This window comes from Mauremys mutica, chromosome 5 (genome assembly GCF_020497125.1).
Source record: "Mauremys mutica isolate MM-2020 ecotype Southern chromosome 5, ASM2049712v1, whole genome shotgun sequence".
Lineage (NCBI taxonomy): Eukaryota > Metazoa > Chordata > Testudines > Geoemydidae > Mauremys > Mauremys mutica.
Genome location: NC_059076.1, coordinates 47,163,066 through 47,190,893, shown reverse-complemented (window position 1 = coordinate 47,190,893; position 27,828 = coordinate 47,163,066). Strand labels below are relative to the sequence as shown.

Below are 27,828 nucleotides of genomic sequence, written 5' to 3'. Positions count from 1 at the left end.
CATTTTCCACAGGAGTTACTCCTGGAAGATATCTCCCTGCTGCGGGTCACCAGGGAGGAGCGGAAAGGTCTTCTACAGCAATGCGGATTCCGCCCTGGCCCCTATGCAGCTTGCCTGTGTGCAGCAATGGTCCCCCCACCCCTCGCGGCACAGTGGCGCGGACGCGTTAGCCTGACTGGGACAAGGACCACAGTGGCTCTCCCTATAAACCTGCACAAGCACATTGCCCACGCTCTGGCTGTAACTTTTGAGGAGATTACTGCAGCCGATTACCGCGACGTGATAGACCACATCAATGGGCTATTCCACATCTAGGCATGCATGCATGCAGCCCTAACCCCCCCTCCTCTCCCGAAACATTTCCACCCTGAAAATAAAAAGCCGCTTACCGGTAATTCGCTCCTCTGCTTGTCCTTCAGCAACTGCTGGGTGCTGCGATTGGCTTCCTTCCTCCTGGCTTGAGAAGAGCTCCTGGCTGCATGCCTCCTGGGACTCTGGGGTGTCTTCCCCCATCCCAGTAGCTTCACTCGCGGTTTCCTCCCCCCCCCACCGCCGCCTCCTCCTCCTCCTCCTCCTGTCCCCCACCCTGCTCAGAAGTGTCCATCGTGGTCCTAGGATTGGCAGTGGGGTCACCCCCAAGTATCGCGTCCATCTCCCTGTAAAAACGGCAGGTCGTGGGGGCAGCGCCGGACCGGCGGTTTCCCTCGTGGGCTTTGTAATAGGCACTCCGCAGCTCCTTTACTTTAACCCTGCATTGCAGCGCGTCCCGATCATGGCCCCTATCCAGCATGGACCTTGATACCTGCTCAAAGATATCATAATTCCTATGGCTGGAGCGCAGCTGGGACTGCACAGCTTCCTCCCCCCAAACACTAATGAGGTCCAGCAACTCACCATTGCTCCATGCTGGGGCTCGTTTGCCGCGTGGAGGCATGGTCACCTGTAAAGATTAACTGATTGCACTCCACACCTGGCTGCAGCAAACAGGAAGGGGATTTTTAAAATTCCCGGGGCATTTAAAGGGCGGGTCACCTGAGGCCAGAGCAGTAGAGTGCAAACTGATGAGCAGAGTGGCTGAACAGGAATTCTGGGATATCTCCTTATTCCCTGGAGGCCAATTAAAGCGCTGGTGTGTGTCCACACCTGATGAGCAGCGCTGGATCACCAGCGCTGCATTCCTTATACCCCAACCCGAACGGGTGCACAGCCAGCGCTGCAGCCAGGGAGTTGCAGCGCTGGATGTGCCTTGCAAGTGTGGACGGAGAATAATTGCAGCGCTGGAAAGCCTCCACCAGCGCTGCAACTTGCAAGTGTAGCCAAGCCCTCAGACTATCTAATGGGAATGGTTTTAATCAAGAAATTTCTATTTTTGGCAAACAGCACTTTCTTATCTCAAAGAAACATTTTCTTCTCGAAAGTATGAGATATGGCCTACAAATAATCTACACAGAATCACATGAAAGCCTGTTTACTTTACTCAGATGAGTAATCACACTGGTCTCAATGAGATTACTCATCAGAGTAACGGGAGCAGAATTTGGCCTTTAAGTCTTTTAAAAAAAGTAGTTCATTGGTTAGATTTTCTATATTAAAAAAAGTACTCACTGTTTATGTTTTTCCCAAAAATAATTGTTTTAAATAAACTATTCCTGAAATTAAAATAGCTAATAAAAAGGTTTGTAAAACAAAAATAATCAATAGAGTAACAAGACATCTCAGTAAATCTTGTCTCTCTGCATTTCTTTACTCCTCTCTCTTCCTCTACTCCTCCCACAAGCACAACTGACAACTGGAATGGATGTGACATCCGCATCTGATAATACATTGTTAGTGCCGGCCTGCTAACACACACCTACTTAACTAGTTAAGATAGTCTTTCTGTCTTTGTACCAGCTTAGGAAAACACTTTTGTACCAAAACTGTTGACTTACATCAGATAAAAAAAAAACTAGCTCATTTTTGTCTTTTAGAAGTGCTGAATGTTAATAATACACAAGGATTCACATCTATTTTCAAATTATGTGTACAATGAACACCACATATGTCTCCTAACATATTTTTTAGAGTTTAATTGATTTTGTGACCACGGTTTCTACAGAAATGTTCGCATTAAGCTGTACTAGTCCCAATAGTACTTTAATTTAATTTATCGCTAGTCATTTTCATACAAGTACTAGGTTAACACTATTGTCTTATACTCTTCAGTACTGAATTCCATCCGTGTAAAGTGTCTCATTGTAGGCCACAGAACGCCTAGAGTTTGTGATCCCCTGGGGAAAGGAGTGATTTTGTTAAAAGGATGTTTAATATTTACCCTGTGTCACTTTCAGTCTAATCATATATCTTTTAATTTAATTAAATCCAAAGCCTTTATATTTTAGCTACATTAGGCCTTACTACAATGTAAATCAAGAGTAACTACAGCAAAGTCGGTATAATTACACTGCAGAAAAACTGGCACGAGTGAAAGGAGAACCAAGTCAATTGTTTGTAATAATTCCTTTTACAAATTTAGGGCCCAATCCTGCAAAGACAAAACCACCCAAGCAACTTTACACGTACTGAACTCAACAGGACTACTCCTATGTGTAAAGTTACTAGTGCATAAAACTTTGCAGGATCAAGGCCTTAATAATACCATTTCTTTCCATAAAAATATGTCCTCTGTATTGACTTTTTGTCTGAGGGAACACAGCTCTACTTTATTTTCCTATTTCTGTAGTAGCCCTGACAAATAATTATAATGTTACATTTATATACAATAGAGTGTTTTCATATGGACCATCTCAAGGTACTGAACAAAGCATTATCAAATGATGTTACCAGTTCTTACAGTAGGGTTTGTTCTCCCTCCTTTGTGACTCATTCTTCAGCACCAAAAGACCAAATATTTCAATTCCTACATAACTAGGGCTATCTTTAAAATATATGCATATATTTCATAATAGGTGTAGTGTGTTTTAAAAGAGAGTGTTCAAAAGATACTAAACTAGAAAGATGCTCTTATCAGTAAAATTTCAAGGTATCCATTTTGACAGGCTTCCATTAGTAAGGCTTTACAACTATTTTTCAGATGCCTTAATTTCTACTTGATAAAGAAAACTTCTGCAATAGCTCAACTTAGTTGATGATAGGAAACAGAAAAGACCAACATAAAATCTCTTTGCCCTAGCATGAAGTCTAAAGGGCTGTTTCTCTCTCATGTTCATTAGCAAGAGTATCCTGTGGCTTTTCAGCTGTGATCAGTGGGAAAACATTACTGCCAGCATTTATAAAACAGGAATCTTTCTTAATGTGTTTTAATGAAGCTGTCTGTTCAAAGATTTTTGCTTTTATAAATGGAGAACGAAAGACAGAATTTCCAGTCATTCTTTCCCAAGTCTGGGTTGATGGATATTGTTGCTCATTCATTTTATGGAACAAATAATATAGCCTGTTCGTAATTATTTATTTCTGCAAATATTTTAACGGTCATACGTATCATTTTCAGATAGTGATGTATGGTTGTATTTTTAAATAATTACTTAATGCTAAAAAGACCTGGAACGTGTCCAGATAAAGAATGAATATAACACGCCCTTCCCTTCTTTAGAAGCTTCCTTTTGTCCCTGTTCTCCAATGTTTCTGTAGCCTTCTGGGCTTAACAAGCTGAGCCAGGCATGGATACTGGCTCCTCAGCAGGCCAACAAGTTCACATTTTTATTTGCTACATAAAGTAAACACATAAATAATAATAAATCTGAGCATTGTAGGGGAAAAGCTTTCACTTTTGCCCACTATGCTCCACAATACCAATCTTGGACTTATTCTTCTTTTCCCTTAATCTCAGCACAACCACACTGCCCACAAAAGGAACAAGATGGTAATAGCAACCTAGAGCTGAAATAAACCTTGTGCAGGGCCATAAGAACAGGAAAGGGAGAGCACCTAACAGCTCAAGTACAAACTGTGTAAAGATCAAAAACCCAAGGCCTGACTGTATCATCTGACAGGCAAACCCATATGAAGGAAATAGAGAGGAGGGGGATTTCCTCAGGCTCTCCTAGCAGGATTTCCTCCAAATTGCTACTTTGGGTGGCTCAGCACCCAAAACTCATGAATCCCCCAAGATCTGTGGGGTTTTCAAAACAGCCACACAAAATCCAGGACTATATCTGCATGGGGGCCCCTATGTCTCTGCACTGCATCTTGGCTCCCTGCAGCTTTGCCTCACTCCCTGACAGTGCAGCTCCAAAAGATTGTTGATGGACTCAGCTGATGACTGCCCCAGTTATTTTCCTTTAAGGGAGGCTCTTCAATGTGGAGGAGGCTCTGTAAGAAAGTTAACACAGTCTCTGGCTGTATTTTCCTGAATATTTTCTATGAGGTCAGTGCAGGGAGTGGAATAAAATGTGCCAACTGGCTCTTCGTGAATTTTGTAGACAGATGAGATCAACTGGGATACGGAAATTAACAGTCTCTAAATTTAGATGTAAAGAGAATTGGGCAATATCTTCTCAGTGGAAGTCCCTCCACTTTTGAACTCTCTTTCCCCCTTGGTCCAACAGAGCCTGAGTTTCTTGACTTCCCATGCATGTTGCAAGGAGGCCTCCACAAGGCCCTACTTATCCCTTGTACCATTTCAGTGTCGTGTTAAAGGTCTGAGTGGGTCTTAAGCAGTACTTCAATCCTCAGGGGGGTCCTCTGCACGGGTGTGAATTTCACCACTGAGTCTTTTTCTGAAAGAGTAGGTGGAGTACAGAAGATGCTAGTGGTACAGCGATATATCATCTTTTTTTTTTACATTAGGTTCCCATAATTCATTACTAACCTATGTCATGCCAATCGCCTGACCACTCCTGTTACCCTGGTTTATGCCTGAGTAGACAACTCCATTTTGAGGACAACTGTAGCAGGTAGTAGCCCATAACTTCTTATGGGATGGGGAAGACCTCTCTCAAGAGGCCAAAGGCTCAGACACAGCTGTCAGCCCATCAACAGCAGCAGCGGTGCCATGATGGGTCTTGTCACTCCATAGCCTAGACCTAGACCTCAGTGTTGCGACTCCCCACCAAGGGCAGCTATGTGGGAAGAAGCCCCACCATCTCCCATAGGGATTAGGTGGGCCAGGGACTGACTGTAGCGCAACACCTTCACTGACCTACCTGGGAGCCACACCCTGTGATATCAAGAGTGCCCTGCTCATTTGTAGATGAAATCAACTGGCTACTGGAAGGGAGTCTTATAGAGACTTCTCAAGGCTCACCCCTACACAGTTAAATATGCATCCGACGAAGTGGGTATTCACCCACGAAAGCTCATGCTCCAAAACGTCTGTTAGTCTATAAGGTGCCACAGGACTCTTTGCTGCAGTTAAATATAAGCTACTCCAGATCAAAGCCAGAGAACTCAAAACCTTGGAGGACTGCACACTTAAGGGAGTCTTGGGGTGTTCTCTCTGAATGGACGTTTCGTGGACTGGACAGGAGCAAAACGTCACTTTGACACAAGAAGGAAGTTTAGTATTTTAATCTTAGCAAACGAATAATCATTTAAAATATATAGCACTGTAAATCAAGAGGTGGATATGTAATGATTTTACAAAGATTGATTATTGTTTTTAAATTGAAAACAGGTTACATAAAAAATAACCAAGGTTTTAAATAATAATAGAAAAATAGAAAAAAGACAAGAGTTAAAAGAAAGTAGAAAATAAACTAAATGGCTACACAGAAGGGCAGTTTGAAGATAGCATTCATATATTAAAATTATTATTATTATTAAAATATCCATTAAAATAAACGGAACTCACAAAATGCGTTCTTAACACCCTCTCAAACACTTTGGACCCAAGCCTGCAAACACTATGGCATGTATGTAAAATTATTCATGTACACATATGTTTGCAGGTCTATTGACTGTAAGGTCTTCCGGATAGAGACAAAGGCCCCAACCCTGAAAGTGGATCCAGGTGAGCAGACCCTTACCCCTGTGAGTCAAAGGGGCTGTGCATAATCACAAGTGTCCACCCATTCGGATCACATTGCAAGTTTGGAGCCCATGACTTCCTGTATATTTGAACACAGCTTATCTCATTTCAGCAACTACCTCTGCAATAATAAATGATAATAATAATAAATAAAGGTTTAAAATGACAGTGGCATTGCAGGTATACCTACAGTATGGTGATAAGAGGAAGAAAAAGAAAACCCCTATTTTTATTTCTATAATTCAGTTTTAACAACTTGGCTTAGCCAAAAATGCAATTCAAAATCCTTTGTTTTCACATTATATTCAGAGGATCATTTCAATCTTTCATAAGCGGTCAACTTGTGAACTACTACTAGATGGTGCAAAATTCTCTCTGTGACAACACAGAGAGTGAAGAACTATGAGTTGATTAAACCCTGATGGTAATTTCACGTTAAATAATTGTGAAGAATCAAAAGAGAGAGGAGAAAGTTATTATGAGCACTTTCTCTACAACACATACTTTTAAAATTGATTTATGATGGTAATAACTCCCCCTGGGAAAAACACGTGTAACTCTGGATAGCCCACCTGGGACCATAACTGACTCTCAGCAGGACCAGCCTCTTTTGGCTGCATTGTAAGACAGAACATTAGTTTTTCTGGATTTATTGCTGAAGTATAATAGTCATTAAACTTTTTCAAAAAGTAAATTCTGGAAAAGTTACTTTTCTTGCTGCATTCTGACAACAGAATATAATACATAATATCTCTGCTGAGCCAAAGAAATATTTTTTATCCATAAAGATTTACACCAGTATATTTCACTATAGGTTGAAAAAATAATAATTTTGGCGATTTATAGTTATACCAGATATAAATTCCATGTCTATTACCATGGACTTATTCTGTATATATATATATTGTATTCCAATGGATTGTTTAATTTTATACTTGTCATTAAAAATGACAACTTTCCAATGTAAAGTGAAGAACTAAATCATACATTCTCCACTCTTTTCTTTACATCTGTGTAAAGAATTTCCACTCATTCAACCAATGTAATAAGGGCACAATATTGGGCTCTTCTCCCTTCCACTAACACCCCAAACCATCATAGTACAGGGGATTCTAACACACAGCCCAACCCAGGCACCATAGAAAAGATCCAAAGATCACCACACCTTACATGGAGAAAAGGTTTGTGATTCAAAACACGTACATTTCACAGTCCATCTGAGACAAAACCTGATATGGGAGGGAGGAGCAGACCACTTGCATTGCTTCACCTAGTATTTATATTAGCAGCTATGAAGTGATTGTGCACGCAGCACAATCAGCTGGTGGTGAGGATGCAATATTTTTCTTATGTAGCATAGATGTAATAAGTGGGCTTTGCTCAACAGCTTAGGGTTTGGCCCTTAGAGCTTGGCCATTAGTACCCTTCTATTGACCACAGGCATACAAGATAACTGGATGCACACAATGTCTATTCTCCTATTAAATAAAAATACCTCAGCTAAACACACACAGACACACTCACACTTTGTGTCCCTCTCACACACAGTGCTGAGCAGAAAAGCAATAACAAACACCTTTATCAGTTACAGCCATCTGTGTTCCTTTAGTTTGATCCAAGCACTTTGGCAGGAATGTGTAGTTTTATCCTACCCAATATGATCTTGCCCAGCAAAGAAAATGTTCACTCCCACTTCCTCCTTTCTCCATCAGTACAAGGGTCAAGCAGTGTTCTAAATCTGTCAGTGGCTGGATTTAAAAAAAATAAGACATCACTGCCTATGTTTAATTAACTATAATCTCAACAGGATCGTTTAACTTTTTTGAATAATTACAACCATTTGGTAACATGTAAGGAAATAAAAAGATGATAAAAATGGGATTTTCAGGTTAATGCATACAAAGCACTTAGTATTCAAGCCTTTACTGAAAATCTAAGTATCTGCATATAATACTCAAGCCTTGTTTCTTCTTCTTGAGTGTTAAAAGCCACTCCGTGCACCTCAGCTACTAGATAGAAAAAAAGGCGGCTGATGTGCAAACCAGTGTAATAAATTCTTTTACAGGTCAACACAGTTATAAATTAATCCTTGTGTAATTTAAAGCTCTTTGACGCTACCTTATAGGGTGAAAAATCCATGTTGTCTTTAATTTGTGTATTGAACTCCAAAAGCTCCAGTACTTCTCCCAGTGAAGTCAGTGACACAACTCCCACTGACTTCACCAAGATGAGAAGAGTCAGCCTCAAAAATCAGTAAATTCCTATTCACAAATAAAAGTACAGATATTTAAACAATAAAAGAGTAATAAACCATAGCATTAGCCTTCTGCTTGCATACATACTTCAAATGGCAAATGTTTCCTTGTGTTTCTATACTACAAATCTTTTCAATCCAGCAAAACGTCATGCTGTCAGAAATTGAGAGAGGGGGAAAAACCCACCAGGGTACATAAAATATAATTTGGTAACAAAAACCCATGGAAAATATCAGGTATTTTAGGTAGACACTATACAGATGTATAGATGTAAAGGCATCTGTATTAATCTTTCCTAAAATATTCCAAGAAAATCCCATTAATTTATGAAGAATAGCTTCAAAGAAGTTGACATTTAAAAGCCTAATCCATATTGCTTTCTTTTGCTGTTCCCAAATCACAGTCTGCTCCTGAGGCAGCATTACTGCACACTGCCCCGTATGCAGGGCTGGTGGCAAAACCACAAGTTAGCTCTACAGTCTAAGTTCTCTCTCTCTCTCTCTCTCTCTCTCTCTGCCTTGTGATATGAATTCAGTAATTTCTGTCGCCATGAGTTATCAAATACCAAAGCTGCTTTTAAAACACAAATTACTATTGGAATACAACAGAAAAACTGTCCTAATTAAAAATTCACTTCACAAGAAACATTAAATGCAATGGCCCTTAATGTAAGAACATAAGAATGGACCACTGGTCTGACCCAGTATGCCTGTCTAGCCCAGAATCATGTCTTCCGACAGTGGCCAATGCCAGGTGCTTCAAAGGGAATGAACAGAGCAGGGAAATTATCAGGTCATCCATCCCCAGCAACTGGCTGGCAGAGGCTTAGGGGCGATGTGTGGGGTGCAAGAGTCAGGATGTGGGGGGTGCAAGAGTCAGGGCAGAAGGCTGGGGGCATGTGAGGGGGGTGCAGGTGTCAGGCAGGGGGTGGCAGGGCTGGGGATGTGTGGGGGTGCCAGAGTCAGGGCTCGGGTCATGGGGGGGTGTGTGAAGGAGTCAAGCAGAGGGCTGGGTGTGTATGAGGGGGGTACAGGGCTCAGGACAGAGGTCTGGGGTGTGTGCGGGGCACAGGGCTCAGGCGTGGGGGGGTGCGGGTCTGCGGGGCTCAGGGCAGGGCTGGGGTGTTGGGGGGGGGGGTCAGGGCAGGGGGCTGGAGGGGATATGCCCCTATTCCACCACCCCCTTCCCCAAGGCCCTGCCACCCGCTTCTTCTCTGCCTCTGGTGGGAGCAGCAAGCACGCTGACTCTGCTCCTTCTCGACCCCCTCCCTCACAAGGGCCATCAGCTGATCGGCCGGCAGGGAGGGAGGGACAGAGAGCACACTACGGGAAGAGGCAGGGGAACCGGCAGGACCAAGCTTCTGCCCCCTGCCCCTTGGCACCATGTGGGGGGAGGGGCGGAGAAGAGCCTTCAGGACTACTTCCTAAACGCTGAAACTTTTGATTTTGCTGAATGCTTTTACCAGATGTCATCAGAATGCCTTTATGTCTACATATCTGGATAATGTCTAGATTGCTGTGTTAAACATATTGCAACCCATATATAAAATATTTGCATGATAATTCATGGTTGCCATATCATATCCATGAACTGAGATTTAACTGATCAAAACTGCATTCACGTGCATGTAGTCTGCACAATTTTTACATAGATATTAAGCACTAAGGCTCTATTTTTTTTCTTTTTGCATAGTTGGCAGTACAGAAATTAGTGCTTCCTTAAAAACCTCCTTTGGAATTCTTTTGCATTACTGTTGTTAATGTATGTATTTTTAGAGCATAACTATGGTTTTTAGTTTTTTCAATTGTTACTATTTGTCCTTTTGGTATTTGCTACAGCGGGAAATAAACAAAAATTGATCACTATAAAAAACAATACATAGGTGACAGTCTCAGACTCAAATGGTCTAATTAAGGTAATATTTATTATGAATTCTGAGAAAAATCAGACTAAAATAAACAAACACTGCCTCTCACAGATCTAGTTTTATTCTTGGCAAAAGTAAGGCTGTAATTTTACTGAAATCAATCATAAGATGTACCACAGCAATCTGGCATCATGTTTGCCAACTATAAGACTAAATATATTAGTTTTGTTTTCCTTTTATTTTCTCTCCATTCTTTATACATTTAATTTCTATACCCGAGGCTTAGGGCTTGTCTTCAGACAGTTTTTGCATTGATATAATTACATTGGAAAAACCACTTTAGTTACAAGCAATGCAACCCTCTAGTCAAGACACATTTGAAACAAGCTATATCAGCGTAACTATGTCCACAGTAGGGGGTTGCACTGATTTAACTAAAATGTTGTGTTTTTTTCCTACAGATTTACTTATATCAGTGCAAAAACTGTGTAGACTGGCACTTAAACTGTTTTAAAATTTAATGCAAACTGTCCCAGGGAGGCATGACAACCTTCAACCTCTTAGAAACAATAGTGAGAGTTTCTGGATTCTACTGCCCTCTGGATTCTCAATCAAAAGGGTATAGACAAAGGAGTCCTCTCCCATTGGGGTGTAGTCCAACAAATGCACAGGAAATGCCCAATGACAATGGAGAATGTTTTAAGGGGCCAAAGACACTTATATAATAATTGGTAAGTACTGTATCTGTAATCAATGGATAACCACTGACTATTTCACGAAATGCTGACTCTAACATCCCAAGAACCTTTTTTAAAGAAACCCACATTGCAATAGGTTAGGTGTAACATTTTACATGGCAAAGGTAGGGACTATTGAAGTCAATGGGATTTGAGAGTTTTTCAGAACTTTGTATGAGACACACTGAATCTGGCAGGATTAGGCCAATTAAAATGATGGTCATATAGTTATGTGACATTATTCCTAAATTCATAATGCAACATTATCACTATGAAGAAATGAGAGAATATATTTTACATTCCCAAGATAATGCATTTTAACCTAGGATTTTTAAGCTAATAATAATGCCACATAACTATAACATTGTGAGAAATTGCACAGCATACATTACACAGCACAAATAACAGAAAGATGTCAAATTTTACTACGAAAAGGATTTAAATAAAAAAGACACAGGAGTTAAAAAGAATATTTCTGAATTTATAACTGGACACAAATTGATTTGGAATAATTTGTGACATAGTTTAAGGCATGTTCATCTCCTACTTTACATCAAGAAAAGTACTTACCGGTAATTTAATTTCCAGATCAGTGCAAACTACAGTAATCTATGAAACAATCAACTATCCCATTAGAATCCAGAATACCAAAACCAAAGGCAGTTTGGCTTTGGCTTTAGAACCTTGACAAGGGGTCACATTTACTCTGTTTACTCAGTATGTCATAAGTGATTTCCTTTGTCAGGCTACAATTAGTATGCTATGGATCACTAAAGAATAAAAATCTATAAATAGTATGAATACAAAGAATACTCCATTGTTCTTACAAAAACAAATATGATTTATGCCACATAATATTCATCTAAAATATCCCTGTTTTAGATTCTCTAGCTTACCTTAAAGTAAAACTCTCCAGTGCTGCATATTAAACACTTTGTTGCAAAAGTAGCTTCTTAAATACATTACCATACCAACCCACAACTTCCCATTTCTCACGCAAGAGAATATTAAATGTGTAACAACCTAGGCAACAGCACTGAAGTCAGGAATTCGGTCTGAAGTTAGAGTATGACGTTTATAATAATAGTTAGCACTTACATGGTACTTTACATATTCAAATCACTGTACACATTATAATAGTTAGGTTATGTAGTTATGGTTTTAGCCAGCTCCCACTGAAGTCAAGGGGAGTTTTGTTATTGTCTTCAGTAGGAGCCGGTTCCAGTTTATAGTGTCCAGATTTTTCACTCTTCTCCAGATCTATTTCAGCACCACTGTGTCCTCTAAACTTTGACTGGGGCTGTACAAAGTGTTTTCTTCTTGTAAGTGGATTTTTCTTTGAATATGACAGGAACAAAGAAATCTCTGAAGCAGGATTTAGGGGAGACAGTGTTACCTAGTGGGCTGAGCACTGGACCAAGATTCAGGAGACCTTTTACTATTATCAGCTCTGACACTAGCCTGATGGCTAACCTTGGGCAATTCCCTTCATTTCTCTGTCCCTCAGTTTCCCAATCTATGAAATCAGGAAAGTGATACAGATCTCGTTTGTAAATGTACCTTCAGATCTACTGATGAAAAAAGCACTATATACACTAATTATTATTACAACTTTCTCTCGATGTTTTCCTCTTCACCTAAACCAATGCTAAACCTCACAATTTAAAAAATAATGAAAAACACTTTTTTCCCTGGAACAATTTTAGAGATTCTTATTATTTATTTTAATTAACATTTACCACCTCCTAATTCAGTACCCACCAACCTACATTTTCAGGGCAACAAGAGGGCACTCTCTAAGCCATGACATTCCTCAGCCCAGATCCCCTCCAGAAGAGAAATCACCCAATTCGACTGGTGGTTCAGACAGAGGGTCAAGCCACCAGAAGTGGACTAAGGAACCCACTTCCCAGGAAGTTATGCATTTAAGGGTTAAATTTCCAAACCAGAGATCCTGCCAGGCTCTGGCGGGACGGCCAACCTGAGCCTGAGAGGGAGTCAGAATTTACCAATGTACCGTTGCTAAAGACCCACACTAATATGTGAGCAGCCCTCCCAATCAGCTCCCCCCACTCCAACCTGCAGCACCTTCTGCCCACCGGCAGCCCCACCAATCAGTGCCTCCCGCTCCCTCCCCATGCCTCCCGCCCGCCACGATCAGCTGTTATGAAGTGTGCAGGAGGCTCTGGTGAGGAGGGGGGAAGAGCGAGGGCATGGCAGGCTCAGGGGAAGGGGTGGAGTGGGGACAGAGCCTGGGGCAGAGCAGGGGGTTGAGCACTTCCCAGCACATTGGAAAGTTAGCATCTTTAGCTCCAGCCCCAGAGTCAGTGCCTATGCAAGGAGCCGCATATCAACTATGAAGAGCCACATGCAGCTCCGGAGCCACAGGTTGGCCACCCCTGCTTTAAAAGGAACCTGCAACCTTCTTTGTTTATTACCAAGGTAAAAATATTCAGCTGGGTTTTGCTCTTATCTTTGTATTAACTGTTTCCTGGATACCCAAAGACTGAGGGTGACCAGTGGTCCCAGGCATAATACTACACCAGTTACAACACAACATACATTTGTAACCCACTTACGGAATGGGAAGAGGAGGAGTTTTTTTAAAAAAAAAAAAGCTAAATCTAGTGTGTTTTGGAGCCATTTCAAAGTATTAATTATGCATATTATAATTATTAAAAATATAGTCATCGGGTTAAAAAGTTCAAACATCTGTTGACAGAGATTAATAAGAAATGTATAAAGGGAACTGGGAGGGAATGAGCTAAAAAATCAATTTCTGCAAAATGTAATCTTAAGAGGAACATGAGACATGTATACAAAATAACAAATGGTATAGAAAAAACCAAATTAAGGGGCTTGTTTTATGCTTTCTCATAACACAAGAATAGTGGCACCTAAATAAATTATAAGAGAACAAATTTGTAACTGATAAAAGGAAAGAGGTATTTTTTAAACAACTTATAAGTAGTCTGTGGAACTCATTGACACTGGGTATTATTTTGTCAAAGAGTTTAGCAGGATTTTTAAAAGGATCAGACATTCAACTGGATAATAAAAATATCCAAAATTACACTAGCTGAGTTAAACATTTAGTATTGCTAACTCTCGGTATTTGATCACAAACCTCGCAATAATTAGTGCCTCCCATAAAGCCTCAGTTCACAAAGTTCTGTGGGTACATGAGAATCTCATGTTTCGTTTTTAAAAAACAGTACGTTTCTAATCATCATAGTAGGGCAGAAAAGAAAGACAATGAGAACCCTAAAGGCTCAAAAACCAGACAACAACTAAAAGGATCGCCACATATATTATTTTTTTAAATTGCATGATTTTTAAACTAATCTCATGATTTTGGGGCTTGACTAATTATTTTGGATTAGCATTACTTAATGTGTATATGCAATATAAATCCCATTTCTTCAAGACATAAACTGATTGATGTTTAGAAGAAACTCTGCATAAACATGTAGTTTACAATGATGTAATAACGCCAGTTTGATACACTCCTTGGAAATATCTGGTATGCACCACTGGCAGATATGTAGTTCATGGACCAAAGGTCTAATCCAGTATGAAAATTCCTGTGGGGATGGATGTGAAGGATGGAAAATGATTTTCCCTCTGACTCACCCAATCCAATGCTGGTAATTCAAATTTATCAGACATATACAAAAGGCATAAGTAGAGTCCAGGGACAGAATCCTGGTACAAATTCAAGCATCATGCCACTTCCCAACAGATGGAGGTGCACGGGTTAGGTTTCTGATGGAGGAACTGCCCCTGGACTTCACTGGTCTCTCTCTCTCTCCCCATCTCTCACTCACACATGCTATTCTTTTATATAGGCAACTTGCTAGAAAGTGTCTGGTAAACATTTCCAAGCCTATAATATCCCCTGACACCATACTAGCCATCTATCACATACCTCCATGACTCTTCAAGCCTCAGTTAGAAAAGCATTAAATAACCCATTCTTAGTTCTCATGTTCTATTACTGTCCTCTTCACCATTCTGAGCTAACAAATGTAACACTGAGTGCTCTCTCAATCACTTATGTGCTACACAGCATTTAAGATGATGTTTGGCCACAGTGCTGCTGTAAGCATGCCAGGCTGTACAGAAGAACCAAGTAGACATTCTTCTGGTCTATTTATTCTACTAGTACTAACATCTTTTTCTTAACTGGTTCAGAAGTAAGATCTGCATATCCCTTGTAACAGAGCTTAGAAAAAAATACAAAATAATATTGCTCTCTCATTAACTAATGTGATAGACCCAGGCCAGTTGGGTACAGCAGAATAGCAGAAGGCAGATATACTGGCCACTGGATTAACAGTTTTCTGTTCCCTGACTGACCAGAGAGGGGCTGCTCCAGGCTAATGAGGACATCTGACTCTAATTAACCTGTAAACAGTCAGATGAGGCCATTCAGTTAATGTGACCACCTGACTCTAATTAAGGCCCTGCTGATACTATAAAAAGGGCTCACTCCAGTCAGGCAGGGGAGTCAGGGAGCGGAAGTGTGGCTGAAGGGCTGGTTACTGAAGACACCCTAAAACATTGTTAAAGGAGCCCTAAGGTAAGGGTGAAGAAGGGAGAAGCAGGAGAGCTGTGGGGAAGTGGCCCAGGGAAATGTAGCAACTCTGGCAGTGAAAGGTTGGCTGCCAACAACTGCTACCATTAGGGTCCCTGGGCTGGAACCCGGAGTAGAGGGCGGGCCCGAGTTCCCCACAACCCACCACTGCGGGAACATCTCCTGGAAGGGGAAGTCAGGTCCCTGTCAGGACAGGAGGCTGAACAGAAACTGTGGGAGTTCTCTCACCAACCTCCTTGCAGGCCTATGATGAAAAGGGCTCAGTAGACTGTAACCCTGGCCCTAGAGAGAGAGAAGGGCTACGTGGAGGGTCACAGTGAGCCACTAGGTATAAACCGCCTAGAAGCGCAGGACCCACAGGAGCAAGGTCAGAGCTCTGCCACACTAAACATAGCTTTAGAAAACAGAGTACTTGACCTACTAGCCTCTAATTATAGTAATAACTGTATAGATGTCTCTGGTTGAACACTAAGAAAATGTAAAATTGTATCTACAGCAATATCTACCAAAGAGGATCTTTAAATCCTCATTTAACCAAACATATACTAATAAAATGAGGTAGTTGAAAATATTACAAATAAGAATGTTTAATTATCACAATATTGCATGTGGCAGGGTTGTATGTACATGTACACAATAAAGATAAGTGCAAAGTACTTCATTTAGGAAGGAAAAAATCAAATGCACAACTGTCTAGGTGGTAAGTATTTCTGAAAAAGATCTAGGCATTATAGTGGATTACAAACTGAATAGGATTCACCTATGTGATACAGTTTCAAAAAAGGCTAATATTCTGGGCTGCATTAACAGGGGTGTTGTATGCAAGACACAGGAGGTAATTGTCCCACTCTGCTCAGCACTGGAGAGGGCTCAGCTAGAGTACTGTGTCCATTCGGGGTGCCACGCTTCTGGAAAATGTGGACAAATTGAAGGAAGTCCAGAGAAGAGCAACAAAAATGATTAAAGGTTTAGAAAGTCTGACCTATGCACAAAGGTAAAAAAGGTTTAATCTTGAGAAAAGACTGAGACACCTGATAATGGTCATCCAATATGTTAAGGGCTATTATGAAGAGGACAGGGAACCCTTGTCTACCATGTCACTGAAGATAGGCCAGGAAGTAATGGGCTTAATCTGCAACAAGGAAGATTTAGGTTACATATTAGGAAAAGATTTCTAACTATAAGGGTAGCTTCCAAGGGAGGCTGTGGAATCCCCATCACTGGAAGTTTTTAAGAACAGGTTGAACAAACACCTGACACGGACAGTCTAGGTTTATTTGGTCCTGTCTAAGTGCAGGAGACTGAACCTGATGACCTTTCAAGGTCTCTTCCAGACCTACATTTCTATGATTTTGCATTCCTATTCCCTATTATACGTTTTGGTAAAATTACTATTAAAATCACCAAATTAAAAAATTAGAATTCAAAACAAAAAGTTAAAGGTTATAACCTGTGGACTTGATGCAAGAAGGCATATATTAAAATTAGCACTTTTCAGGCTGGAATTTTAAGGATTACTGGTAGCATCTATTTGTAGTTGTGCAATGGCATTTTCTTAAAAAAGGAAGAGTGGCCAGCAAATTCTGAAATTTAAATCTGTAAACTTAGGAGTCAGTCGTTCAAACCACTGCTTTAGCAAAGCAAAATATCAGTCAAAGAATAAAGACATTGATTGCATTGTGCTTATTCAGCACCCTCTGACAACAGGCTTGCCCTTAAAATGTCAGTTTCAGTGGTTCTTGTTCAAACATGGGGTAAGCAAAGTCTTTCCAATTAAAGATAAATCGGTAAATACCATAACCAGGGTAAGGACAGAGACTGCAACTGATTAAGATTTTTTTTGAAGTTGATAACTGATTATAATTTATAATGTATTTCTAAGGAAGCACAGTGAACTAATTATGTTTGTTTTGGGGGGAGAAAGCATTTTAGAAGTTATAAAGATGCAACCAATAATAATATGAAATCCTAGCTCCCAACCACTGCTTTCAATATTCTTGCACAGAAACACATTTGCTTTTCATTTTAGGAGTGGCTTGTGTTCAACAATTTAAAGTTGGTTTAAGATTTCAATGCTTGCTTTCTTCATGCTCACCATATGCTCTTATTAAGCATTTTTACAAAGTGTGAACCTATTGCAACCACAGGGTTCTGCAAGCCCTTACTCACCCGAGCATTCCCTGCTTATGCAAGTAGTCTCAAGATTGAAAAAGTTTTATTTGAAATAAGTGTTTGCAGGAGTGGGCCCAAATTCCCCACTGAGGAAAACTGTTAACCCTTAATACAACAAACCACCATGGAAAATTTTACACACATACTTATTCCTCTTCTGCTTTTTTTGCCTTCTTTATATTAACGTTCATAATTTACTTGCATAGTCTGCAAAGAACAATAATAGGAATCTTGTAATATCAGTAATATACATAATTTAAATCGGGTTCTCAAACTGGGGGTCAGGACCCCTCAAGGCATCACAAGGTTATTACATGGGGGGTTGCAAGCTGTCAGCCTCCACCCCAAACCCCGCTTTGCATCCAGCATTTATAATGGTGTTAAATATATATATAAAAAAGTGTTTTTAATGTATAATGGGGGTCGTACTCAGAGGCTTGTTATGTGAAAGGGGTTGCCAGCACAAAAGTTTGAGAACCACTGATTAAAATCAATATCCTCCATTTCTAAAATATCTATAGTGCTCAAATTCATTATTGCTCTTCCTAACATATTATAAAACATTGTACAGTGTATGCAAACAACAAAATAAGATGCCTTATACATATTGACAAATTTCTTTTGACTTTAAAACTCTTAATTTCTGGCCCAAAATAAACAATTACCTATATAGGAGCCTAATCCTGCACTCTTTGAAGTATCATATCAAACATCAAAGTAAAACAAAAAGCAATAATAAGTGAATCAAAAAACTGCATGTGTCAAATAACACAATACCAGATACTACAGTCAGCATAGCTCTTGAAAAAAGCATAACATTCTTGGTGATTTAGAAACAGTAAAATGTACTTCTATAGGGGAGAGTGGATTGGGACAACTCCTGGATGTGAAAGGCTGAACACTGAGGTAATGTGCTTAGCTATGGGGAAATGGTTCAACCACTGTGCACTTCCGGCATCACCTGCTGGTCGACCTACAAAACAGTGCTGGTTCCAAACTTCCAATGAATGAAAATTAAATGACTTATAGCGCGCATGGGGGGGGGGGGGGGGAAAGAAGGCCTATGACATAAGTAAAAATAAAAGCAAGCCCCACATTTAAGTTTCTATCTAAAAGACAATATCGCAGTATATGCTTCCAGCTGTGTGACAGAGTCTACAGTCAAATACAGCCCTTAGGAAAATGGCAATTAAAATATTCTTGCTTCATAAGTAATTTCCTAGGGCCTATTTCCCCAGGCTTTAATATTCAAGCTAATCATGGAGAGAACTTTTTAACACTCTCCAGTGAATCATTTAAAGTGGCATTCTGATAAAATGTTATATTTTCATACTTCATAGCAACCTGAGGGTATCAGCAAGATTTTTTTCACAATTTTTACTACAGTCAGCACCAGAGGAACAGCAGTAACTTTGAGATATAATGGTAGGAGATCCATTAAGGGAATGAACTGGGCATGAAGCAGTGTGGATCAATTTTGTCCAGTCCAGTCCAGGACTATGTCTGAGCTATTCAGACAGCAATCACCTACTGTCCAATTCTCAGACCAATATTGATGTGATGCTTCTAGAGAAAGCAACTCAGCCAGAAGTGGAAAGGCTTACCAAAAAAAAAGGGGGGGGAAGGGGGATGGCGGATTATGGCTAGAATGACAATGTATAAAAGACCCAGAAAAGCCTTTTGCTTAAGACTGAGATATTTAGCATCCAAAAGTTATTTGGCCAGTACCCTTGGCTAAGAAGGCAGAACAGCAGCACTGTACCCATAACTATCAAAAATACCAAGGAAAAAAAATACTGACACTGAAGAAATATTAATAATGCTGTTCTATGCATGGACATCCTCAGCTTCACAGAAAGTAGTTTGTTGCAGGTTTAAAACTTATGTTTCTCTAATGAGCCAACAGATGTCAAGAATGATATTGGAGTTTTCACTTACTTTGATCACCAACATCTGTAAAATCAAAATGGTCAGCTGATACAACAAAAAGCAATTTATTTAGAATATAAAAAGTGCAAATATTCATTGAATAAAATATTTTACCTCTGCTCGCTGTGTTCGAGGCAAAACAGCTGATTTTTCAATGGCATAAACATCCACCAGGTACAAACGTACTCCTTGCTCCCTGTCCAAAATGGCAGCAGTCTGGATTACACCAGTATGGCGCCCAATGGTAAAGAGACGTCCAAAACTTTTGTCTTCACAACGCACTGAAACTATGTAATACTCCACCAGGGCTTCAGAACCCCTTGGACTAGCTGCTTCTATGGATATTACATTAGTCCCAATTGGCTCTCCTTCTTTTAAAATAGTTATATATTTTGGCTGAGTAAACACTGGTCCATCAAGCCCTTGCAGAATGACAGTCATTTCAGTGGTTGATTTCCTCCTTTCAGGGCCATGATCTGTGGCTGAAACTATGAGGTTGTAAATGAGCTGAGAAGGTACCAAAGCTGCCGCCACTCTTAGATCTCCACTGTAACGATCCACAATAAAGGTTTCAGTGTCCCCATTGATTATTTCATACTCAACTTCCCCATTTGCTCCTTCATCAGGATCAGCAGCAACAATTGTAGTTAGGACTGAACCAATCACAACCGATGGGTCTGCAGCAAGAGCGTTTTGTGATATAAATGTAGGAACATTATCATTTTGATCTGTTACTAAAATGGTTACATTCTTCAATGCAAATCGTCTGGATTCTACAGGGACAGCTTGATCAGTGGCTTTCACTGTTAATTCAAAGAGATTAGCAAATTCACGATCTATTTCAGCATTAGTAAATATTGTCCCTCTGACTTCATCTATACTAAAATGGTTGCCTCTTGGCATCTGTTGAATGATTGCATATGTTAGCTGCCCATTAATATCTGCATCCGGATCATGAGCAGTCACAGAAATCACAGAACTACCAACAGGAATGTTCTCAACAATAGATTTAAAAACATCCCCAGGAGGAAAATTAGGAGGGTTGTCATTAAAATCCCTAACATGTATTACCACTGACATTGTAGATGACCGAGGTGGCCTTCCTTGGTCTTTTGCTGTTATGTTTAGTTTATACAAAGATTGTGTTTCAAAGTCCAATTTTTTTGCAAGAAAAATACTGCCAGTGTTGGGACTGATGCTAAAGGTTCCATGATTATTTGTCCCTGTAATACTGTAATGAAGGTCAGCATTGTCACCTGAATCAGAATCAGTGGCAGTGACAGAAGATACAAGCTCACCTAGTCTCATATTTTCTAAGACATCTACAAGCAAAGTAGATTTAGGGAAGGAAGGACTGTTGTCATTTTCATCCAGTACCTCAATGCTTAATGTACAAGTTGAGCTTAGGGAAACTGTCCCAGAATCTACTGCTTGGATAACAAGTGAGTAAGATGCAGTAGCTTCATGGTCCAGTTTACCTATTAATGTTACTTGACCAGTGCCACTGTCAATTGTAAACTGGTTTTCTTCATTTCCTTTAATTACAGAATAGTGAATCAATCCATTACTACCTTCATCAACATCTGAGGCAGAAACTCTTAAAACCTGTGTTAGGTTTGCTGCTAATTCTGATATTGTAGCTTGATAGAGATCTTTTAAAAATTTGGGTGCATTATCATTGATATCCTTCATGTAAATCTGCACAGTTGCCTGATCCTTTAAAGGTTTTGGCAACCCTTGATCTGTTGCTATTACTGTAAGACTAAATACTGCTGCTCCCCTTTGCCTCATAAGAGTTTCCCTGTCAAACTGATGAGTGCTTGTTATTTCCCCAGTTATTGTGTTCAATTCAAAATCTGGCTGCATATTTTCAAATGAATACCTGACTTCACCATTTTGTCCAAAGTCTTTATCTACAGCACTTATTTTACCTACAGATGATCCACCATTCTGTTCCTCTTCAAAATAAAATACATAATTGGTACTGTTAAACAATGGTCTATTATCATTTACATCCTCTAAAATTATTGTAACATTCACAGTAGCACTAAGTGGTTCCACTGCTCTATCAGAAGCAACAACCAGGAGAATATATCTTTCTTGAAGTTCACGGTCCAATTCACTCTTTATATACAGCTGGCCATCTGGGAATATGCCAAAGGCATCCCCGGAATTTCCTTCAATTATACTATAAGCTATTTCTCCGTTTGCTCCTGAATCTTTGTCAGAAGCTTGCACTTTAAAGAATCTGGAATTCACAGGCTCGGACTCTGAAATAGTGACTTCATAGGAAAGTTGATCAAATATTGGTGGGTTATCATTTACATCATGGACGGATACAGTTAGAATGAAACTAGAAGAACACTGTGGAACTCCCATATCTGAGGCCAAAATTTCCACCTGGTAAGATCCAGCATTTATGTCAAGTGTCCCTATTAAACTTATGGCACCATTTTGTTCATTGATAGTAAACAGGCCCTTAGGATTCTGCTTAAGGCTGTAAATGACCATGCCATTGACATCTTCATCAGGGTCAACAGCTTTGGCTTGGAATATGGTGTGCCCAGCTTTCCAGTTCTCAACCACATTAACACTTTCCACTGCATGAAGAAAATGAGGGGAATTGTCATTTAAATCTTTCACAGTTATATTGACCATGGTATCTCCAGTTATTGCCCCACCACTAGCCACCACTTTTAGCTGGTAAAATGCTTGCTCTTCCCGGTCAATGATACTGGCTGTGGTGATCTGGCCTGTCACTTTGTTGATGGCAAACATGCCCCTTTGGTCACCTGTTGTAATAAGGTAAGTAATGTTCGTGTTGAGGTCCATTGTAGAAGCAAAAACGGTGCCAACATGATAGCCCAAGGCAACGTTTTCAAAGACAACAAAGCTGTATACACCTTGGTTGAAAACTGGGGGGTTGTCCTGGGTGTCCAAAACAGTGATAGTAACTATGGCCTGGTTTTGGGACTGGAGGTTGCCACCATCAGTGGCCACTATTTGCAGCTGGTAGGCAGTCTTTTCCTCCCTATCCAGGGCTATTTTTGTGGTGATGACCCCTGTCTGGCCATGGATCTGAAACCTGGAGTTATCTCCAGCTGAGATACTGTATTTGATTGTCCCATTGGGCCCCAGGTCTGGGTCACTGGCGGAAATGGTAGTAACATAGGTGCCTGCAGGCTCATTCTCCTGGATGTGTGCAAAATACTGGACCGGGTAAAACACAGGGCTGTTATCATTCACATCCAGCAGGCTCACATTGACCCGGGTTACCGAGGAGAGAGGAGGAGAGCCCAGATCAGTGGCCAGGACCTGCAGGGAGTAATGGTCCTGTTCTTCCCTATCCAACTGCGAGATGGTACTGAGCTTGCCTGACACAGGATCCAAGCGGAAGACCCGGCGAGGGGCCACCAAAGGGCCAACTGCTGTCACTGATGGCTCAGCCTCCTGCAGGGAGAAGCGTACTGTCCCATTGTCCCCCAAATCCCCATCGGTGGCACTCAAGACCAGCAACTCAGTTCCTGAAGGGGAATTCTCAGCCAGGGACACCTGGTAGCCATCCGGCTGACTGAAGAGAGGTCTCTGGTCATTGACGTCCAGGATGGCCACCACCAGCTGGGCATAGGAAAACTTGGGCTGCACCCCTTGGTCACGGGCACTGATGTTCAGCACCACCTGTAAGGCTGTCTCTCGATCCAACCCACTAGAGGACGCCATGCCGATACCTGGAACACTGGCTCCGGAGCCAGCAATGCCAGTGGTGGTGACCAGGCCACTATGCTCACTGATGCAGAACCAGCCCAGCTCATTGCCAGAGACAATGCTGTATTTGAGGTTGGCATTGAGACCGGAGTCACGATCGGTGGCACTCAGACCCCTCACATAGCTGCCCGGTGGTACCTCCTCACTGATATTGACCTGATACACAGACTGTCCAAAGACAGGCGGGTGGTCATTGATGTCATTCACAAAAATCACCAGGCTGGCCACTGAAGAGCGGCTCACTGGGGCAGCAACTGCCCCTTCTGGAGGTACAGAGGAAGTGGGGGAGCCAGCTGGTGGCGGGGGGGCCCCATAGTTGTCAGCCACAGCCACAGTGAGGTTGTACGTAGGAATGCGTTCCCGGTCCAGTGCCGCCGCTACCTTGATGAGACTGAGATTTGGCACCTTACTGCTCTGCACCTCAAAATGACGCTGCTCATTTCCTCCAAGGATTGACACTGAGATGTTTCCGTTGGCAGCAGGCGAGTCAGCATCGCTCACAGTTAACAGTGCCACCACTGTGCCAGGTGCTGCATTCTCATCCACTGATGCAAAACGGGAGGTGGCTGGGAAGTAGCGGAATTTCACCCGTGGCTCATTGTCATTCACATCAAGGAGTTGGATTAGTGCCTCAGCTCGGCCACTCAGCGCCGGCACCCCCCGATCTGTGGCCTGCACTGTCAGCGAGTATTGCCGCCTTGTCTCATAGTCCAGAGGCTCACGGATACGGATCACCCCACTCTCCGGATCCACCTCAAATGGGATTCCTCCAGCCCCCTCCCCACCACCACCCTCTGTCCCCTCCAAACGGTAGTAGATGTCAGCATTGGTACCTTCATCAGCATCAGCTGCTGCCACCTGAAGGACACTGGCCCCAATTGGCGCATCCTCAGGCACCCGGACCTGGTAGAGAACTTGGCTGAAGATGGGTGGGTTGTCGTTGATGTCCTGCACAGTGACATTAACCTGCAGATATCCATGCCGCCGTGGCTCTCCCTTGTCCTCCACTTGCACCAGCAGCTGGTAGGTGGGGGTGGCCTCTCGGTCTAGTCCACCCCGAGATACCAGGTGCAGGAAGGCACCTTCCCCACTGGGATTGAGGGTGATGTTGAGCTGGAAGCGCCCTTCCTCATTGCCAGCCACAATGCGGTAGGAGCTGTGGTCTACACCATTGGTGCCACTGTCAGCATCAGTGGCTGTGTCCAGAATAAGCTGGCGGCCGCTGCCTGTGTCCTCCTTGAAAGTCACCACAATGGAGGGGTCTGGGAAGACAGGTGCATTGTCATTCAGGTCTAGCACCAGGACACGCACCTCACTAGGATAGGTGGGCTGGCTGGAGAGCACCACCAGGTCCATCACGTCACTGGCTAGACTCTCTCGGTCGATGGTGGCACGGGTGTGCAGCGCCCCCGAGGTGGCATTGATGGAGAAAAGGGCATGGTGCTCACTTAGGCGGTAGGTGAAGCCCGGACGGGTGACGATGGTGCCCACCCAGGTGCCCGGTGGCTGCTCCTCCAGCACCTGGAAGACCTGTCGGGGCTCAGCGGAGACATGGTGAGGCAGCAGCAGAAGCAAAGCAAAGGGGGGTAGCCAAGACAGAGAGGAGCTGCCTGCTGACAGGAGGCCCATGGTGCTCAGGCGTGGGGTGTGGAAACCCAGCCACCCCCAAAAAACCAAGCCCACAATCAATGCACGTCCAGCAAGCCAAGGCGCGGCGAGTCTCAAGAAGGCAAACAAATCCCCATCAGCAAAGGCATCCAGGTGGGGGAGAGGGGGGGTGTCAGCATATCCACAGCGCTGCCCGCATCTCCTCCCCTCCCGTCCCGCGTACGGCTCGCCCAGCGCAAGGGGTGGCGGAGGGGTGTTGAGCAGCCGCTGCTCCCCGCGGCTGCAGAGGTGAGTTGGCCGGGGTCCGGCTGTGCAGGACGCAGCTCCTCTCCTCGCGGGACGGAGTAACGGTGTCCAGCCCGAGGCAACTTCCCTGCAAGTCACGCCGCAGAGCGGAGCCGGGCTCCTCGCCGCCCGCCGCCGCCGCTGGGAAGAGCCCCGGCGAGCGAGTTGCCCCGCGGCACCCCGGCCACGCTCATTCAGCGGCTCGGCTCTGCCGCTCCTGCTCCTCCTGCCGCCGCCGCGGCTGCTCCGGGGCTGTCAGGGGGCGCGGGCAGCGAGCGGCGCCTCTCAGCATGGTCAGCTCGGCCGGGGCTCGGCTCAGTTGTACATCCCGGGCGCTCCAGCCCGCCTCCGCCGCGCCGCTCCGGGCTGGGCAGCCGGCAGCCGCAGAAGCCCCGCTCCGCTCACCATGCCAGGGGCGGGGGGCTGTGTGTCGGGGAGGGGTGGGGGCACCTACAGTCTCACCGCCAGAGCAGAGCTCTCCGCGCGCCCCTCTCCAGCTTTGCCCCTGTCCCACCAGGCTCCGGCTCACTTGTAATCCTCGGCGCGGGGCTGGCCCCCGGAGCGGCTGGGGGACAGCTCCCCGCTGGCACGGCGAGAGCGGCTGCCTGCCCCGCGCCCACGCAGCGCGCAGCCCAGAGCCACAAAGTTTGCTCCCTACTCATTGAGCTCTTCACTCTTTGCTTCCAGCCCCGACTCCCCCCTCCGCGATCTCCAATTGGCCTGTCCCCGACAGCCCCCTCCCTCTCGCCCTGCCATTGAGCCTCGGCGAGAAGAGTCCCCGCCTCCCCTCCCTAGATGGAGAGCTCAGCTTCCAGAGCCTGGCCGCTAGCCCCCCTTTGGGTGCCAATCACACCGCCGCGGCTGGAGGCGGGGGTCCTCCCTCTGCAAGCGGCCGGCCGGCAGCACAGCAACAAGGGGGAGGGGGCGGTTGATTGGGTTTGCAGGGAGGAGCGTTAGGTTGCTATAATAATAAATGAGAAGGGGATTAGGTAAAGCGCGTCTGGGAATGCGGTGCGCAGATTTGCATTAACTCGTTCATCTCCTTTGGCAGAAGACAGGCTTCCCAGTGTTTCCATTAGTGCAAACTTTGCAGCAGGCTTTCTGTCAAGCTCCCCACACCCACCCATCCCCCCAAAGAGAAAGCTGCTAATCGCATATGCTCTGTCACCCTCTTGCATGTGTTCCCTGCTCGCAGGTCACTCCTTCCAGAGCCCTCAGCCTAACACATCCTGATGTGACAGTGTTGCAAACCCTGGGTGTCAACCTGGCAGATGCAACCAGTATTTGCCCTCCACCCTGCAGATTTAGCCCACTAGTGAAGCAAGGAACATGTTTAGACTTGGGTGCTTGCAGTACAACTGCAGCAGATGCACTAGGGCAAGGGTAGGCAACCTATGGCATTTTCAGTGGCACTCACACTGCCCAGCTCCTGGCCACCGCTCCGGGGGGGCTCTGCATTTTAATTTAATTTTAAATGAAGCTTCTTAAGCATTTTAAAAACCTTATTTACTTTACATACAACAATAGTTTAGTTATATATTATAGACTTATAGAAAGAAACCTTCTAAATGTTAAAAAAGTATTACTGGCATGCAAAACCTTAAATCAGAGTGAATAAATGGAGACTCGGCACACCACTTCTGAAAGGTTGCCGACCCCTGCACTAGGGTAACCAGACAGCAAGTGTGAAAAATTGTGACACTTTTGGGGGGGGGGAGGGAGAGTATAGTTGCCTATATAAGCTAAAGCCAATCCTAGGAAGCACGGACATTCAGATTTTATTTGTTGGTAGAAGGAGAAGATAAACTTCTTCCCTATTTAACCAGTGTAATTGGTGTACTCGGGGGCCAAACATTAGCCTGACGCAGGCTCCAGATCCTAGGTCCAAGTATCTCTGCAATACTCCTGTGATGTGATGCGATACAATTTCGGGGATTGGGCCAAAAATTAGCCAGGATACAGGTGCCAGATCTGGGGTTTTTCAGCGCTGCCGTGCTGGGATGCATCAAGCTCTGAATTTTAGTGGTGCAATGAGAGTGGCTTATTCTCTGTTGGGGGCAGGTATCAAAAATTGGTTGATCCAGTAGGATCCAAGTACCAGAGCTAAAGGTTTTATGTGCTGATGCTGTGAGGGATGTGTCAGGGCCTGGGTTTCTTTTGATGCAATAGAGCAGATAGGTTTGTTCTCCATTAAGCTATAAAATTTGGGGGAGTGGGGGCTAGAGCAGGATCCAACTTTTATCCTTTTCCTTGAACAATTATTTTTCCAGGTCATCGGAGAGAGGGAAACCCCCTATGAAAGTACATTTTGTAGGGAGCTTGCCTTTTTTGTAAGCAATGCATTTCAATAGTCATATTGATAAAATTTTGGTCCCCACTGAAAGAAATTCAGTTTTAATTTAAAAAAAATCTGAGCAATGTAAATGGAAATTATGCTAAAACAAGGTCATTTACAAAGGCGTGTCTATTCTTAACAAAAATGATGTGGCCACAGGCCTGCATTTCTTTGTTTAAATGAAATCTTTAGAAAAGCAAGGAACAATCTGTGATCAAGTTGTTTTATCCTCAAGAAAATATTCAGCTATGCAGCAACAAACTTCTAAATAAATCAAGTGAATGTTTAGGATATTGTGAATTACACACAG

At 43.1% G+C, this 27,828-nt stretch overlaps 1 protein-coding gene across 1 annotated transcript in view; it reads right to left on the bottom strand.

Moving 5' to 3' along the window:
- The window catches only part of FAT4 (FAT atypical cadherin 4), a 233,469-nt gene extending 208,184 nt beyond the window's left edge, over nt 1-25,285 (bottom strand). Inside the window, exon 1 of the mRNA XM_045018808.1 lies at nt 19,640-25,285. Within this exon, the coding sequence (XP_044874743.1) occupies nt 19,640-24,919 (5,280 nt within the window). The 5' untranslated portion in view covers nt 24,920-25,285. The remainder of the gene's footprint in view (nt 1-19,639) is intronic.
- Between the last annotated feature and the right edge of the window lie 2,543 nt (nt 25,286-27,828).